The sequence below is a fragment of the Mus pahari genome, chromosome 19 (assembly GCF_900095145.1).
Source record: "Mus pahari chromosome 19, PAHARI_EIJ_v1.1, whole genome shotgun sequence".
Taxonomy (NCBI): Eukaryota; Metazoa; Chordata; class Mammalia; order Rodentia; family Muridae; genus Mus; species Mus pahari.
In genome coordinates, this window is record NC_034608.1 from 73173273 (window position 1) to 73190697 (window position 17425).

Here is a 17425-nt window from a genome sequence, read left to right on the forward strand (position 1 = left end):
GGAGGAGCAGGGGAGAGGGAGAGGGAGGAGCAGGGGGAGAGGGAGAGGGAGGAACAGGGGGAGAGGGAGAGGGAGGAGCAGGGGGAGAGGGAGAGAGCAAGCTGGAGTGGTGGGGCAGTTCTTTTAAAAGCCATCGCCTCCAGAAACTGCAGCAGGTAACCGTGCCACTGATGACATAAATCACTGCTAGCGCCCTGCAAGTGCCTCATGGTATCTGCTGTAAGCTAACAATGAGATGTAAGTAGCCCACAAAAAAAAAAAANAAAAAAAAAAAACCTTGGTATTTGTTTATTCGCAACAGTTTCAAGTGGCCTTCCAGTTAAGATGCAGCTGAGGATGAGCCTTGTGGCTCATCTTGAACTTTTATTCCTCCATCTCCCAAAGGTCACGGGTGAGCTCTGTCACATCAGGGTCCCTGTGGTCCCTGGAATGAAACCTAGGGCTTTGTGCATATGTAGGAAACCACTGTCCTGTCCGTGCTGTACACGGTATCCTCAGTATTTCTTTTCAATAAAAAGAAGTTTAAGATCCACAAACCCCATAAGGTCAGAGAGCTTATTCTCCCGGCTTTCCTCTGGGCCTCTCCCTAATGAAGTCATCCGACTGAGTTGAACACAGCAAGGTAGTGTTACACTTAGTTCTAATGGTTTTAATCACACACACACACACACACACACACACACACACACACACACACACACACACAGCCTTTCTCAAAGATGGAAAAACTTCCGTTCAGTCATATCAACGCCACGTATTTAAAGTGAAGTTGACCAGGCATTAGCCACCAGAAATTAACTTGAGAGTGAGAAGCCTGGAGTGATGGTGAAGAGGTTTGTTTAGGCAAGCTATGTCTAATCTTGATTCTCAGCACTCTTTCACAAAGGTCACTAGCAGTTCAGAGGGAGAGAGAAAAGAATAATCAAGTTATTAATACTCCATGTGAGGCACTCAAGGTAAGGGTCTTGATCTGTTATTCCTTGTGCTGTAATCAGAACTGTATGTGCGGGTTGGAGAAATGGCTCAGCCATCAGGTTTAAGCATCTCTCTTGCGGAGGACCCGAGTTCAATTCCCAGAGGCCATATTTGGTGGCCTACAATTGCCTGTAACTCCAGCTCCAGGGGATCCAATTAACTCTTCTGGCCTCTGTAAGCGGCAAGTCTTACCACATACTTCCTCCCAACAAACACAGAAATACACTGAAAATAAAAAATAATTTTTTTTTTTTTTTAAAAGAGAGACTTAGGTGATACGGTGCTGTCTATTCTTGCCCTCCCAGCGCTGTGGCCCTGCTTTACAGAGTTATATGGTAGCATCTCTTCTGACTGTACTTACTGGCTCGTTGTGTTCCTTTGAATTTTCAGTGAGCTGCGGGGATTTATCACTTCTTAGAAATGATATCTAAAAATCAATGCTTCCTAAAGATATTATATCAAGATTAACAAAATCATCTTCAGAAAGGCATTTTCAAGATGCTAAGACTGTTGGTCCAAGCCAACCAATAGCACAGACTCCCATCATCCATCAGCAATAACATTACTTAGAACTGTGTTTAAAATATAAGTTCTTGGGCCTCGTCTCAGACAGAAAGAATCAGAAACTCAGAGGGTTTCAGCCTGGCAATCTGTTTTGACAATTCCTTTATGAGCTTTAAAGTTTAATAACCACTGCCCCAATTAAAGCCAGGGCAGTGGGAAAGAAAATAATCTTGGACCTTTTTTTCTCTCCAAGTAAATTTAGCTTTTTGTTACAACTGACCATTCTTCTGGACTTCTGCAGTCTATATCTGTGAAGAAGACAGTTGTGTCAGAGAATAAAAAATGGATTTACTAGTGATGAAGGCTTAAGATCTAAGACGGAAAGAGAGACAGCTGAAGAGAGGGAGGGGGAGGGAGGGAGGGAGGGAGAGAGAGAGAGAGAGAGAGAGAGAGAGAGAGAGAGAGAGAGAGAGAGAGAGAGAGANAGAGAGAGAGAGAGAGAGAGAGAGAGAGAGAGAGAGAGAGAGAGAGAGAGAGAGAGAAATGTTTTGTCTGTAGAAATACTCATGTTTAGCAGCTCCTGCAGAGATTCCGACTTAGTAGATCTGGGGTAAATCTATTGCTACCCAGTGGAGTTGTGTACACCCTCATTTCATATGTTGAAATCCTGGCCTCGAAGGCCACCGTCAGGTTAAGTATGTGGGCCTTTGGGAAGCCATTGGGTCAGGAAGAGCAGAGTCAATAAGATTGGTATTGGTGCCCTTATACTCTAGGGTTCTGTCATTAATGAAGAAAGAGGAAGTTGGATGTCAGCTAAACGTTGGGCTCTCATGGGACACTGAATTTAAATGTTCTCTTATCTTGAACTCACCAGCTTTTAGAACCTTGAGAAACATTTCTATTCTCTATACTCCATCTAGGTTATGATACTTTGTCTAGCATTGAGAATACATGAAGATATCTGATTATCTGTTTGTCAGGAGAGACTGCTATGGGGAAAATGGAACACATTGGGAAATTGGTGCCCACAGTGGATGGAACTTAGAGACTCTTATGGAAGAATAAGAAGGATTGTGGGCCTGAAGAGGATAGGAACTCCACAGGAAGATCAATAGAGTCAACTAAGCTGGACCCTTGTGGCTCTCAGAGTCTGAACCACCAACCGAAGAATATACATGGGCTGGACCTAGGCCTCTGTGTACATATGCAGCAGATGTGCAGCTTGGTCTTCATGTGGGTCCCGAACAAATGGAACAGGGGCTATTCCAAAACCTGTTGCCTGTGGATGGGACCTGTTCTTTTAGCTGGGCTGTCTTGTCTGGCTTCAAAGGAAGAGGAAGCACCTAGTCTTGCAGGGACTTGAAGTGCCACAGTTGAGGGATACCAACTGGGGTCTCACCAGCTCAGAGAAGAAGGGATGGGGAGATTGGGGAAGAATTGTGTGTGGGGGGGCACTTGGGAGTGGGGCATTGAGTGAGATGTAAAGTGAATAAGCAAAAAAAAATTAAATAAATAAAAAAAATGAATTCTTAGGCTGGAGAGATGGCTCAACGGGTAAGAGCACTGACTGCTCTTCCAAAGGTCCTGAGTTCAAATCCCAGCAACCGCATGGTGGCTCACAACCACCTGTAATGAGATCTGACATCCTCTTCTGGTGTGTCTGAAGATAGCAACAGTGTTCTTATTTATACTAGTAAATAGATCCAGGGGCCAGAGCAACCAGGTACTGAGTGAGCAGGGTCAACCAGAGTGAGCAGAGGTCCTAAATTCAATTCCCAACCATCACATGAAGGCTCACAACCGTCTGTACAGCTACAGTGTACTCATAAACATAAAATAAATAAATAAATATTTAAAAAAAGAAAAAGAATTCTCAGAAGTAAGAATATTGAGAAGGATATATTTTCAAAAATCTCTCTCTTTCTTTTCCTCCTTCCTTCCCTCTTTCCCGCTCTCCTTCCTTCCTTAGATAAGGCCTGACTGCTAACCCAGGCTGGCCTGGTACTAACTTTGAATTCCAGGCTGACCTGGAACTCACAGAGATCCACAAGTCTCTACCTCACAAGTGGTGTTATTAAAAGGCCGAGCCCTCACACAGCTTATTCATATCACTTTGAATCAAGGCTCACACTGTAATCCAGGCTAGCCCAGACTTCAAGTCTGTCTGTCCTCTTCCCGGAGCTTCCCTCCTGAAGGCCTGGATTGCAGCTGTGAGCCACTAGACTCTGCTAGGGAAGGTCAGGTTAGGGTTTCGTTGTCTGATTGGTGGCTGATTTCTGCCCCTGAGGACTGAGCTCATTACTGAGCCCAAAACACAGTGTTTGCTTTAGGATTTGTCATCGACAGCTATACAAATAGCTTGAGTTCCTCACTTCTTTTGTTCCAAGTACCCTGGAAATCTCATTACGAGGGATTAATCCTAGATTCCATTTGGGTGTTCTTACTTTAATAAACTTGTAGGAAAACGAATAAAAACACAGAGAAATAAAAACACAGAGAATAAAAACACAAAGAAAAGCAAACACAATAGAGGGGTTAAAGCCCCAAGTCCCAGAGGAATAAGGGATCACAGTACTGTGAAGAAACTCAGCATTACTGGGACATATGAGGTACCCAGGAGAGTGACTGATACGGAGTACTGAGTACCGAAGGCCTGGGTTCTCCTGTCGACTCTGCTGATTTGCCAAAGGACTCTGCAAAATTCTTTCTTCTGAGTCTTGCAGTTTCTTCAGAAGGACAGTTAATGTCATCTACTGCAAGAGTCCATATATTGGGCAGAATGTGATAATAAACATAAGAAGGCTCTGTAAATCAGAAGCGATAATGAAACCACGTTTATCCTGTAATGCCATCATATAAGGATGAAACAAACAGCCCTTAGTCTATGCTGGCTATCTGTACTCAGAGAAGTCTGATATGTCTTAGTTTCATATTTCAACAAAAATTTAAAATATTTAAAAATCCATTTAAATTACAGTTTTATTAATTCTGCAATCTTTTTTTTTTTTTTTTTTTTTTTTTTTTTTTTTTTTTTTAGGCAGGTAGATATAAGAAGTCTTGGCGATAACCCTCCTGTTAAACAACCTGTCAACTCTCATGTAAACACAATGGAAAGTCATCAGTAGAATGACTATATTCTGGCTCCATTGGGAGGGAAGGAAGGCCAGTTGATTTCTTGCAGACATGAAGAAGCAAGAGATTTCTTAGCAATTCCCACAGAGGAACCATACACAGCCCGAGTAGATTATAAATAAGTTGACTATTCAATGTGTTACATAATTCAGGTCACTTTTAAGAGCAAAGGGGCAAACTATGAATAATTACATAGGTAAGTAGACATAAACCATGACTGTCCCTGAAAATCCAGAATATATGCTTCTTGGTTATGATTGGCTTTCCTCCCAAGGTGAATGATGTGCGAGTAAAGTCATTAGCAATAGGATTTGGAAATCTAACCAGCCTTTCTGTACTGCGTCAGTTATTTCCGTTTGTTACATGGAGCATATGCGAATAGCAGAGAATTATCCAAATCCCAGAGAACCAGTGTGTGGGGAGCTGAAGGGAGCAACAGCAGATGGGAGAGATACAAGAAGTCTCCAGATTTCTCTGAAGAGAAGCATCAAACACCTGCGCCCAAGGTGTTTCTGCTGACAGGCCACAGAACCAGACACACCAGTCTGGAATGTCGAGAGCAGAGATGAGTGGCTGCGGATAAAAGCTTCAGGCCGGTGTCAAGTCTACCAAATGGAGTTGCAAAGAGCTTCGAGTTCTGCAGGCAAAGGCTATAGACATAAATCAAAGAGCACTCTTCCAACGCTGGCAGTGGGGGAGCCACTGGCCACTTGTCACGCTTCAGTGCCCTCAACCAGAGCTTCGCACGTGGAGAATAATTACTGTTCGCTCTCAGTCTGTGAGTGACGGTGTCGAGGGTAGGATTTTCCCAGGCTGTGAATGGAGAGGGCTATACACACTCACATCAACAGATGCGATGATGCACTTTCCCACATGTGTTCACTCACCTGATCATAAAGAATCACTTAAAATTTCCCTTTGAGGTTGTTTCTTTGCATGATTTATATTGAAGACCTTGTTTCCAGCATATTCCTGGCTACATGCATGACAGCCTTATATTCCCAACAGGGGGAAAAAAATAAAGAGAATTTTAGTGAGCAGCTTTGTGGGGATAAATAAACAGTTACAAGGGCATATTTTAAAAGATGACCCTAAATTCTGAAAGGGTGAAACAAACAAACAAACCACCAAATGTTCTGCAGGCAAGAGCAAGGAAACTAACTGCCAACTCTAGGAATACTGAGGCAGGGTGCTAATACCCCCTTCCGGAGAGTGAAGAATTGGGGGAGGAACGGCCCACTGGTAGAAGTAACTTTGTGACTGATGGACAGCAGGCTTTTAGAATCAAAGCATCAGTGTTCCTTTTGATGGATCTGCTGCCTTTATAGAGGTGTTCTTTCAAGTAAAAGATTCCTTTTGCTCTTTTCTTATAGATAGTTCTAGAAGGATGAAAATAGGACTGGGAATTCAGTTCAGAGCATTTGCCTCGTATGCTCGACACTCAAGGTTCAATTTTAAACACTGAAGAAAAAAAAATGGAAGTTTTCCATGTGAAGAGACGAAGCATACTTATATTTTGTCAGCTACCTTCTTTTGAAACATAGGCTTGCCACTGAAAGAAGTGGCGTCAAGTTGACATTGGTTTCATGTCTCTTAAAGAAATGTAAAGATCATGGGGCTAACACTGCTTTTTCATTGATTGGGAGTCATTGATTGTGTTATCCATTTATTGTAAAAAGTTCTATGTCATCAATTCACAAAATAATCCTGGAGCTTGCGTTATTCACGGAGGCTTCTGATAGAATGAATACATTTAAAAACAGTCATGTGATTCTATTCATATATGTAAATAACAGTAGACACAGAAACTGGTATATCATTATTGCCAAGGTATTCATCCAATCTTGAAAAAGTATGAACCACACACTTAGTTCCCAATTGTTTTACAGCATATTTTTTTTCCTGTAAATACATAAAAGGGTCTTTAAAATTAATTATTGTCTTACTTCTGTCAGAGCTATTTCTCATGATGGAGAAATAGCAACTTCTGTGATACATTAACTTTATATCATCCCTCATCTTGAGAAAAGAATCTACGGGTACTCTACCATGGACTTCTCAAAGGATTTTACTTCCAGGAACAATAGTCTTTCTGAGGACTCTTCTATCCCTCTGGCTAATTAAAAGGACAAACCTACATAGTTTTATGCTTTTCAGATTGCATTTTACGCAAGTAAGCGCTTGACCTTCAGTGGTATAGGAAGCATCTCTTCCAGTGTGCTTTAATGGGCAGTGCTCTGCCCTCTTGCTTACGGGCCCTCTCCAGGCTCCACTTCATTTGTATATTCTCTGTGTGTACACAATTAATGGCTGGCCCATAGTTGGAAGTTTTAATTTTAGATTTAATGTCCAAGCTTTCATTCTATGTTTAAAGAAAAAATAATAATTTTCTTTTAAAAAATAATGTTTTATTCAGAGAGTAAGAGACCAATCTTGACTGATCACTGTGTTCTTCACTAAAATGTTGCAGTACTTACGATAGGACCCATTGAGTTAGCCATGACTATAGCATCCTAAGAGATAACTACAAATCTGGGCTTCCAGGGTGGCACAACCCCAGATTGTGTCTTTGGTACAGTTGTAAATGCCAATCAACTGCTTAATGACATAACATGAATTTTTATAGAATCAGCTAAGTCTCCAGCAAAATTGGTCTCGGGTCATTTGAGATAAATCCTTCCTCATGCCTTAGACGTGTTCAGCACACAAGATAATTTCTCACTATTGATTTTCTCCACTATGCATCTTAACTGTTTCGAGATCACTTGACATATACAAAAGACCTCAGTGACAGTCCGTTTAAAAAGAAGAGCGTGTCAGAAGAATGGTTGAAAAATAGAATCAGTAAAGAAACTGAAGCAATCCTTCCCCAGCTCTTAGCAGGGTAGCTTAACTGCATATTTGATTAGAGGACAGGAAATAATAGTGTACGTTTTCAAGAAGATATAGCATATATTAGGTTTCTGAATGACTGGGCATCTTGAGAGAAGTACAGTATTCTTTTCCACTGAGTGAGGTGTCCAGGTGAAAAACCCCACCAGAAGCTGGGCCTCTCTGGGCTTTTGTTATTTATTTTAAAAACAACCCCAAGAGAAACAAAATAATCAAACAACAACAACAACAACAACAGAAAAGGAGACTCCTGTGGTTCTTCCTGTCCTGAACCTCAGAGATCTATGTCCAAAATGTTAGATGTATAGATTTTTATTAACAAGGAAACTGCATCAAAAAATAGTAAAAGCAATGTAGGAGCGATCTGTACTCAAAACAGATGGAGGATGTATAGCAAATGTGATTTCCTCCTCTCAAGACCAATCTTCATTCCTGCATTTCTTCTCTCCACTCCATCATCATTGAAAAGGGAAAAATTATTTAAAGGATTAAATATCCAACTTAGTTAGTTTTTAAGATACTTCATTTTTTTCTCACACCCCTGAAATATTGTCCATTAGCAGAAAATGACATCAGAGATGCTTTATAAATGGTAGTTCCTTTTCTAGTTTTCTGAATAAAACAACGATGCCTTTATTTTCAATAATGGGGAGGGGACTTCAAAACTAATAATTAAATGACACCACTTTTAAAGTTCCCAGATTAAACAGAATTAAAGTGAATGAGGCCATTTCCACATCACTTGGAGTGAAGATTTATTTAAGATAGACTAAACAAACCACATGGAACCCACTCCACTGCCTTCTTTAATTAAAAATTATGACTGGACAAACATCAGATTTTTATTTAAAAATAATAGAAAAGTAAAAATAGATTTCCTAAGGAAAATTTCCCCTAACTTATGTGTGTGTGCATGTGTGTGTGTGTGTGTGTGTGTGTGTGAGAATGTGCGTGTGTGTGTGTGTGTGTATGTGTGTGTGTGTGTGTGTGTGAGTGTTGCTTCTGTGAAATCTTTCTTTGGAGTAACCGGGTAACATAGTTTTCATTTGTTTTTGTTTTTAACTGGTTTCATCTAAGGTCACTGAATTACAACTTCAGCTAACTAGTGGACCATGAGCTCTTATGAACCATGACAGATAGCATGGCCTTTGGATTGAGAGGGGTACATGTAGACGAGAGCATGTAATGTAAGTCTTAGACGCCATGTACCCTTGTTTAAAGAGAAGACCAAAGAGAAGAGGGGAAAAAATGGTATGAGCACTCTAAAATCATCTGCAGCACTTTAAAGGGTTAAACCGGCTTGACCCACTCTTAGTCAGAGAATTGCACCAAACGGTACAGCTCACCCCTTAAGCGTGGCTAGTTCTAGACCCGTGGTAGCCTCAGGTTGCCAGAGCAGTCATGCGCTCTGTTTCCACCCCCCCTCCCGCCCGATTAATAGGATCCATTCACAGCTACTCACTACTGTAGGATTTGACCTGAGAAATGCTAGGATTGATGAACTCAGCAGCCGAGGTGAAAGTCCCTAAAGAATCTTTACCCTTGGCCAGCAAGGGGACTGCTAGTCTCGGTTCTCAGAAGCAGCTGGTGAGGTTCTCAGCCAAGTTCTTCAGATGTAGGAACTTCTCCCGGACAGCCTATGTCAACACGGCGCTCACACATCTTTCAACCAGGCTTCCTGGATCGAGGAAATGTTTTTTCCTGACTCCTTTGACCCAGACGCCTGCAACAACACACAGTTCACAACCTGTGGGTAACCTCTCTCCTTCCCTTTCTAGGAGATGGCATAGTGGCTATTTTTTTCTAAAACAGTCATGTTGATATGTTCAAAAATCCATTGCTGAGTCTCAGATAGAGGGTCACATCTGGCCATGAAAATCTTCTTCTCTGAGGGGTTGCAGTCCATACAGCTGTTGCTCACAGGATGAAATAATGTTCTGTCCTGGATGGATTAGAAAGAAAGGGAGAATAAAATGCATGGGAAATGCTACGGCCCAAAGTGTCTACATCTAAGACATGTTTATATTTGAATATATATCCAGAGTCTAATTAAGACAGCTCTCAAGTCCAAGGATATCAGAGTTCAAAGGACCCACAACTCCCCAGACAATTTAATCTGAGACAAAAATTTATTGATTTCTTTTTTAAAATGAGTGATTTGCTCATTTCTTGTTTTGTAGTAAGCATTTTGCTGTATGTTCAGCTACTGACAAGTATAAAAGGCTTCTTCTAGCCATTGGGATAAAATATAATGTTTATACACACACATATATGCACACACACACATGCACATGTGTACACACATTGTAATTGAGAGCAAAGCAAATAATAAACAGACACATCCAAAAGAAGCGAAATGTTCCTTATCTTGCACTCGTCTGTTGCAAAAGACAAAAGAAACCCTTGTTGAAATGCCAGGCACTGGCTGTTGTCTTGGGAAGACAAATGAAGGCGTGGGGACAAATGCCACATGGGTAATAGCTGAGAGTAAAAAGTCAAATTCGCTAGTGCTCAAAGGTCAGTGTCTTCAGTCCAATATCAATGGATGTTGGGGGAGTTGAGATAACATGGCTCTGATGACATTATGTAAAACAGAGGAAGTATTGTGCACCTAAAAGCCCGTGATAAACAAACAAGCAAGCAAGCAAACAAATAAGTAAGAAAATCACCTGACTACCTGAGACAGTTCACAGCTCAGTGGATAAAAGGTGCATGCTCACTTCCAGGGCACAAAGGTTAAGTCCTGAGCAAGCTCTTTATCTGAACACCCTCCTTTTTATTGTGCATCTAGGAAGGGAAGATAAAGCTGAAAGGAAAGGACCCTGCCTTAGTATCACTCACTCACTCATACGGTGTTGATGGTTCTTCTTCAAAAGTGCCCATGGCCTGGGAAAAGGTCCGCACGCCACCATTTAAACTTTAGTATCAAGTAATATTTTAGTATTCAGCTTAGGAAGTGTTTTGGGTTTCTGCTTGTTCCAGTTGCTTTCCTTCAAGGGAGGGACAGTAAATATACTGCCACCCTTTGTAAACATCTATGGGTTCCTGGATAAACCAATATTTAATGTCCTTGAAGGATCCGGATGTTTGCATGAGGGGAAAGGAGGAATAAGGAAGGAGAAAGGCGACACGTGGCAATTTGATCCGTGTTTCTATCTTGAGTGTAAACAAAGGACTGTGACTAACACAAAGGTTATTTATTCTACTCTTTAAAGTCAAAGTTTGCTGTGGATTTTACTTTCTGAACTAGCAGAAATTTTTCTGGGAAACTCTCCTCCTTTGTGGACGAGATAGCACACTCTAGGACGATGGTTTCCGGGGCTCTTGGCATTCCCAGGAACAGTCACTGTGACCCCTTGGGCCGTGTTTTTCTTCCTTATCCCCACATTCCCTCTGGCCTTTCTTATCCGCCGTTCACCATCAGTGTCCAGCAGCTAACCTTACATGGATGCAATATATTTTATTAGGTTTTCAAACAGCCTTCGTGTCCATTCAAAACGAGGGCATTCTAGCCAGGTACTCTACCACCGAGCTGTATTTCAAATCCCTTCAAATATCATCCTTAATGTTTTTTCATTGATTTAGTGTGCACTGTGTATATGGGTGCATACCATGGTGTATGTATGAAGGCCAGAGAACAGAGTGCAGGATTCAATTTTCTCATCCCGCCATGTGGATACAATGGATGAAACTCAGGTTGCCAGGCAAGCACCTCTACCCCTGAGCCTTCTCATGGGCTCCTCAAAGACCACTCTTAAACTATAACGCCCAGGACAATTTCTGTATGACTAGCTAAATTCTAACTTGCTCTATTCCATGCATATGTATGTCCTTCCCATCTTTGTTGTCTGCATTTCTTCCTACTACCTTAATCAACAGCTCAGACATAAATGCAGACACACCCAGTTTCCCTTAAAAAAAAAAAAAAAACAGGCATTTTCTTGAAACCTAAAGTCAGTAAAGAAAATGAATATTCTCTGATTTCTTATCCCCATCAGCCCGTGTGTGCCCACATAAACACAAAAGCCAAACTAGATTTCCCAAGTACTCTATTTTTCTGGACATTCATTTTTGAGCCATCAATTGATGGTAGTTTCCCAAACCCTCAAGGAAACACATGTTCTGACCAATATAGTTGTACTTATGAGTACAGCCAGGTCAGCTATTCAAATGTAGTGAGGCCGGAACAAACCAGAATGTTTCTAGTGCTCGGACTTTGTTTCCTTGTAGGAGTTGGAAATTGGAACGATTTGTATCTATCTACATCAGGGAAGCTGATGTAAAAGGAGAGGGTGGGATAGATGCATCCCAAAGTCTTTCCTTGTCATAAACTGAATGAGCACATTGTTCCAAAGTTCACCCTGTGACAGAGACAAATGGCAGGGCGTTAAACTGGAAGCCTTCCCTAATAGCCACATGATCAACTGACTGTTCTCTGACTACAGACTGAATTCAGTTCACCCTTGTCTTTGGAGTGCCCAGCAAGGCCACAGAGGTGAAACTTTCGGGAACATTTGTAGCCTTAAACAGAATATACCTTTGTCCCTTTCGACTTTAGGGGTGACATAATTGCTATCTATAGGCTTCTACTGGGTCGGGCTTTTGGATTACTGGATGTCTTTCTCCATGTGTTTGCTAGCTGGGATTAAGTCAGTGGAGTGAGTAGTCGTCCTCTGCCCTTCATCCCATCAGTCATGGCTGTTAATGGGACAGTTTTTCCTCTCATGGGATAGACTTGGGAGGACTTGGAAAGTGTGATGTTCCATGACAGTTTTCTGTAAGTGGTGATTGACGCACTGTCTTTGCTTTGTTCTTGGTCCAGTGCTGACAAAAGGCATGACATACAGCCTTGGCTGTTCAATGTCACCTTTACATCACCTTGTCTATGACATCGTTGAGCAGGGGATGTCTAACGTTTCCTGAACCACCCTTCAAAATCAGTGTATGCAGATGAGCGTGGGTGGGGCTTTCTGTGTAGTTCACTGAGAGCCGCACTATTTCAAAGCTGGCCACAGACTTGAGTGACATCTGTGTGACACCATGTGTGTTCCCATGTCGGTACTATACTTTATTACCTTCCATCTTTACATAGAGTCTGAGAGTTAAAAGAATGAGCAAGCTGTACAAAACATTCCTGCCTGGGCCTGAGGTCACAAAACACCCTTATACCAAAGACATAAAGGGAATAAAATAGACATGAGCAGCATAGATCACAGGAAGAAGGTTCCTACGACAAAACAGGACATAGCTGGAGAGGCAGCACACAGTCCTGGGAAAAGACCTGAGATTTGTGGCTGTACAGAGAGTGGATGAATTCCAGCCAGACACTTGCTCACTGCCTTTGGAGGAGGTACTAAGTTCTATGAACCTTAGTTCACTTACTTGGAAATGCCGATAATGTCCCCAAGTCCGTGATAGGAGGAGGAACTGTAGAATTGCTGTCTCAGTGTCTCTCATACAAGGAGCTGTGTAATAGCTTCCCCTAATTTATTTTTAGTCAGAGAGCATCCTCAGCTCTGAAAACCAGAATGTGCTAGCCATCTGGATTGAGACTTTTCTGAAATCCTGGCGAAATGAAGCTTTATAAAGTGTCCTGTGACTCAATCCGTTACCCACACCGTACAACAGTACCTCCCACGGAAGCAAAGGGATTTAGGAGACAAAGGTAACCAAGGACTATCAAATCAGGTTTTGTGGGAAACTACATCAGAGTTGTGGTTGATCTACATCATTAGCTTGAGAAATGATTATCCATTCAGGTTTGGAGCTTTCCAGAAAAGAGAACTGTCAGGTAGGCGGGCCTTCTGAATACATTATTCAGTCAGGCCGAATGAGTTCAACAGGTATTTATAAAGTCCCCTTGTCAGGGAAGAGGCATTCATAGGGAGATAACCCATGTTGTATCCTCTAACCCAACAAATAGAGGAGATCAGTAGGTACATAATAAGGGTCTGAACTAGAAAAATGTCAGTGAAATTAAATGTAAATGAGATAGAATATTAAATAACACATCTATATTTGATTTATTTAAAAATTTAATGGGCATATCCCATTTGCCAGAGACTCTATCTATCTATCTATCTATCTATCTATCTATCTATCTATCTATCTATCATCTATCTATATCACAGCTTCTTTCCATCATTTGATTCTATTTCTTGGCTGCTATGGAAAGGGCCACAGTAAACACGGTGGAATGTTGACTTAATCCCCTTTGTGTATATAACCAGAGCAATACAGCTAGATAATGTAGCAATTACATTTTTAGGGCTTAAAAAAAGATTTATTTATTTTATATATGTGAGTACACTGTCACTCACTTCAGGCATGCCAGAGGAGGGCACTGGATCTCATTACAGACAGTTGTGAGCAACCATGTGGGTGCTGGGAATTGAACTCAGGACCTCTGGAAGAGCAGGCGATGTTCTTAACCGCTGAGCCATGTCTCCAGCTCCACATTTCTATGTTTATGAGGAACCTCCCTATGTATTTCCACAGTGGATGGGCTAATTTGCATTCTTACCATCAGTATTAAGTTGTTGTCCTTGTCCTCACAAGTTTTTGTTTTCTGGATGATAGTCATGTTAACTTGGATGAGAGAGAATCTCAGTGAAATTCTGATTTGCATTTCTCTGATGGCTGAGGATCATCATTTATGAACATTACTTTGTAAATTTATTGGGATTTATACTTTGAGAAGAGTCTGTTGAATTAATTTGCCTGCTTATTGATTTGATTATTATTTGCTTTCTTGGTGGTTTACTTCTTTGAGTTCTTTATATTTTGTAGATATTAATCTTTTATACATGAATAACCAGCAGATTTTCTCTCATTTCTTTCTCATTTAGTAGAATGTCTCTTTACTTTGACAATTTTTTTTTCTTTACAGTGCAGAAGCTTTCTAATTTGATGCAATCCATCTTTTGCTATTATGTCCTGGGTTATTGGAGTCTTATTCAGAAAGCCATTGCCTATGTCTATACCATCAAGTGCTTTCTCTATACCTTTCTCTAACCATTTCAAAGTTCCAGGTCTTATGTTATGGTCCTAAATTCTGCATGGAGGGGCATAGACAACAAACAATGAAGATAATAAATATGTTATTACATAAACACAGGGGAATCAGGAGGACCTGAGTTGACCATGATGGGACCAGAAAGAAAGAGAATTAGCTATGCAAGTGCCCAAGTAAAGCAATTTCCAGAGGAAGTGAAGGGCCAGAGAAGAGAGTTACTGAGCACGCTTTCATGGATAGATAGTCTAAGGAAACCAGAATGACAGAGCTGATTGAAGAGGTGATGGAATGCTAGCTAGATCAAGTTAAGGTGACTAGAAAGTCATTGGTATCACCAGAACACAGAGAACATCGTATGGGCTTTAGATGGCTGTATGTGAAAGGCAGGCAATGGCCATATCCTGAAGACACTGGTGCAGTTTTAAGACTTGACTCTCCAGGTAGGCACTGGGAAGTAGTTGCTGGAGGATTTGAACTTAGGATACCAAGGAGGAAGGCCCTGGGTTACTTCAGGAGAAAACAGACGAAGGCTAAAGCAAGAATCCAAATTTGAGCTGATACAGAAGCAAGCTGGGGGTAACCAGGTCCATGATCTGAAGGCTATTTCAGATATTTGAGAAGCCCATAGCATTATCATTAGTGGACTGTAGGGGCTGTGGTAGAGGGGAGGAGGTGAGAGACTGAAGCAAAAGCAGTACTGAACTGGGAAGTAAAAGATGAACCAAACTGGAATGATCTGGTTTCTGTTTTAGACATATTAAAGCTGGAGATGTCTATGGGATATCTGCATGCCTATATCCAATAAGCAGTTGGTTAAACAAGATAGCATGGTAGCATATTGTGTGTGTATGTGTGTTATTATATGTGTGCGTGTGTATATATATGTGTATGTATATATATACATATATATATATATGTATATATATATATATATATACATATATATTTACACGGGATTGAAAACTTGAATGTCAGATCAACAGATGTTGAAAGTGGATACCTTTATAAGAGAGAACACCTTCATAACCAATGTCTCTAGTATCTGATATGGAGAGAATGAAGGCATTACGCTATTACAGTATGAATTTTTAATTCAGGTTTGTCCCTGGCAATGATTTTTTTTTTTTGATGTTCATTTAGTTTGTCAGATATTCATTTCCTTTTAATCTGTAAAGTGAGTTCTATATAAAGGAGAAAGGAGGAAGGGATAAGATACACAATCATAAGATCTGCTTTGCTACCTTGCAAGATTGTAGAGACAAACAAGGCTGATGACACATGACCTAACCTTGAGTTCTTGGAGGGACAGAAATCAGTTCTTAGTTTTACTCTTGGCTTCTGAGAAAATACAAATAACTTCTAAACAGATATAAAAGAGACAAGCAGTCATATTGTCTATTTTTTTTTTTTTGGATTTTTTTCCTTAGATTTCTCACCGATGTTGGTCTCATGCATTATTGATTTCATTGGACTGCCCAGAAACGAAGCCTTCGAATGTTCTTTGTGTATGTGTTGAGAAGTGTTGGCTATAGCTGACTCTTGACTGGTTCTCTCTCTCATACTGTATTCACTAGGCTATACATAGGGATGTGCAAGGCATATCCTCAATTCCTCCAGCCAGAAAATTCCAATGTGTTGGGTCCTTACTCTCCAATGCTAATCCAATGATCTCTTAGCTAAATTCATAGTCTGACTTATATTGTCCTATACAGATCTACCACTGCACGGATATCTGGCCTCATAGTTTATCATGTTCCTTAGTGGTTATACATTTCAGGTGGCTTTTCTTTATTCTTTGTAGAAAACCAAGATTCAGCCTATCTCAAGGTCTTGGGATAAATTGATTCATTAATGTATATATAATAGATTATATATAATCTCTTTATGTACTACTTTTATCAGTATCTGACTTCTACCCATTCATTTGGTTTTCTTTCACAAATCATTCAGAGAAGTCTTGCCTACAGTTTTGGCCTATGTAGTGCTCAGTGCTTAATGTCATATTATGCAATGTCTTCATTTAGGTTTTAATTGCATCATGACCAAAGCAACAAGGGCAGAAAGGGTTTGTTCACCTTGTGCTTCCACATCACAGTTCATCACCAAAGGAAGTCAGGACAGGAACTCAAGCAGGGCAGGAACCTGGAGGCAGGAGCTGATGCAGAGGCCATGGAGAGGAGCTGCTGACTGCTTTTGTCCTCATGACTTGTTCAGCCTCCTTCCTTACAGAACTTGGGACCATCAGCCCAGGGTTGGCACCACCCACAATAGGCTAGGCCCTCCCCCATTATTATAATTAAGAAAATGCTCTACAGGGTATCTTACCGAGGCCTTTTCTCAATTGAAGCTCCCTCCTCCCTGATGATAACTCTAGCTTGTGTCAAGTTGACATAAAACTAGACAATGCATACCTTGTATGCATGCATATATATATATATATGTGTGTGTGTGTATGTGTGTGTGTGTATGTATGTATGTATATATGTGTGTGCATGTATTTTTATATGAATTACCTCTGAATTCAAAGCTCCACGTGTGGGGAAAATAGGGTTCCTGACCTCATTGCTTCTGCCCATATCTCTTAAGTCTTCTCGATCAATCAAGAGTCTGCTGAACATGACACCTCTGTTTCCTGCATACCTATGAGTCATACAGTGCTAATTGCTCTGTCCAGATCCCTCAACCACTCCTTGATAAACCAGAATGTGGAGAAACAGGAAGCTGCATTCAATTATGCATTCAGCAAATATGAGTTAAGCTGTATTGTGTGCCATAATGTCTTTTTGGTGCACACAAAGAAAGGGTCGACACATCAGTCCTTTTGTGAAACTCACCTTCTAACATTTTACCTGTGAGTAGTTGAAGTAGCACTGAAATGTTTGGTATAGAAGTACAATGACTTAGACA

At 40.9% G+C, this 17425-nt stretch overlaps 1 protein-coding gene across 1 annotated transcript in view; it reads right to left on the reverse strand.

Moving 5' to 3' along the window:
* Nucleotides 1-8952: 8952 nt before the first annotated feature.
* The window catches only part of Galntl6 (polypeptide N-acetylgalactosaminyltransferase like 6), a 1056791-nt gene continuing 1048318 nt past the window's right edge, over nucleotides 8953-17425 (reverse strand). Inside the window, exon 21 of the mRNA XM_021218705.2 lies at nucleotides 8953-9445. Within this exon, the coding sequence (XP_021074364.1) occupies nucleotides 9278-9445 (168 nt within the window). The 3' untranslated portion in view covers nucleotides 8953-9277. The remainder of the gene's footprint in view (nucleotides 9446-17425) is intronic.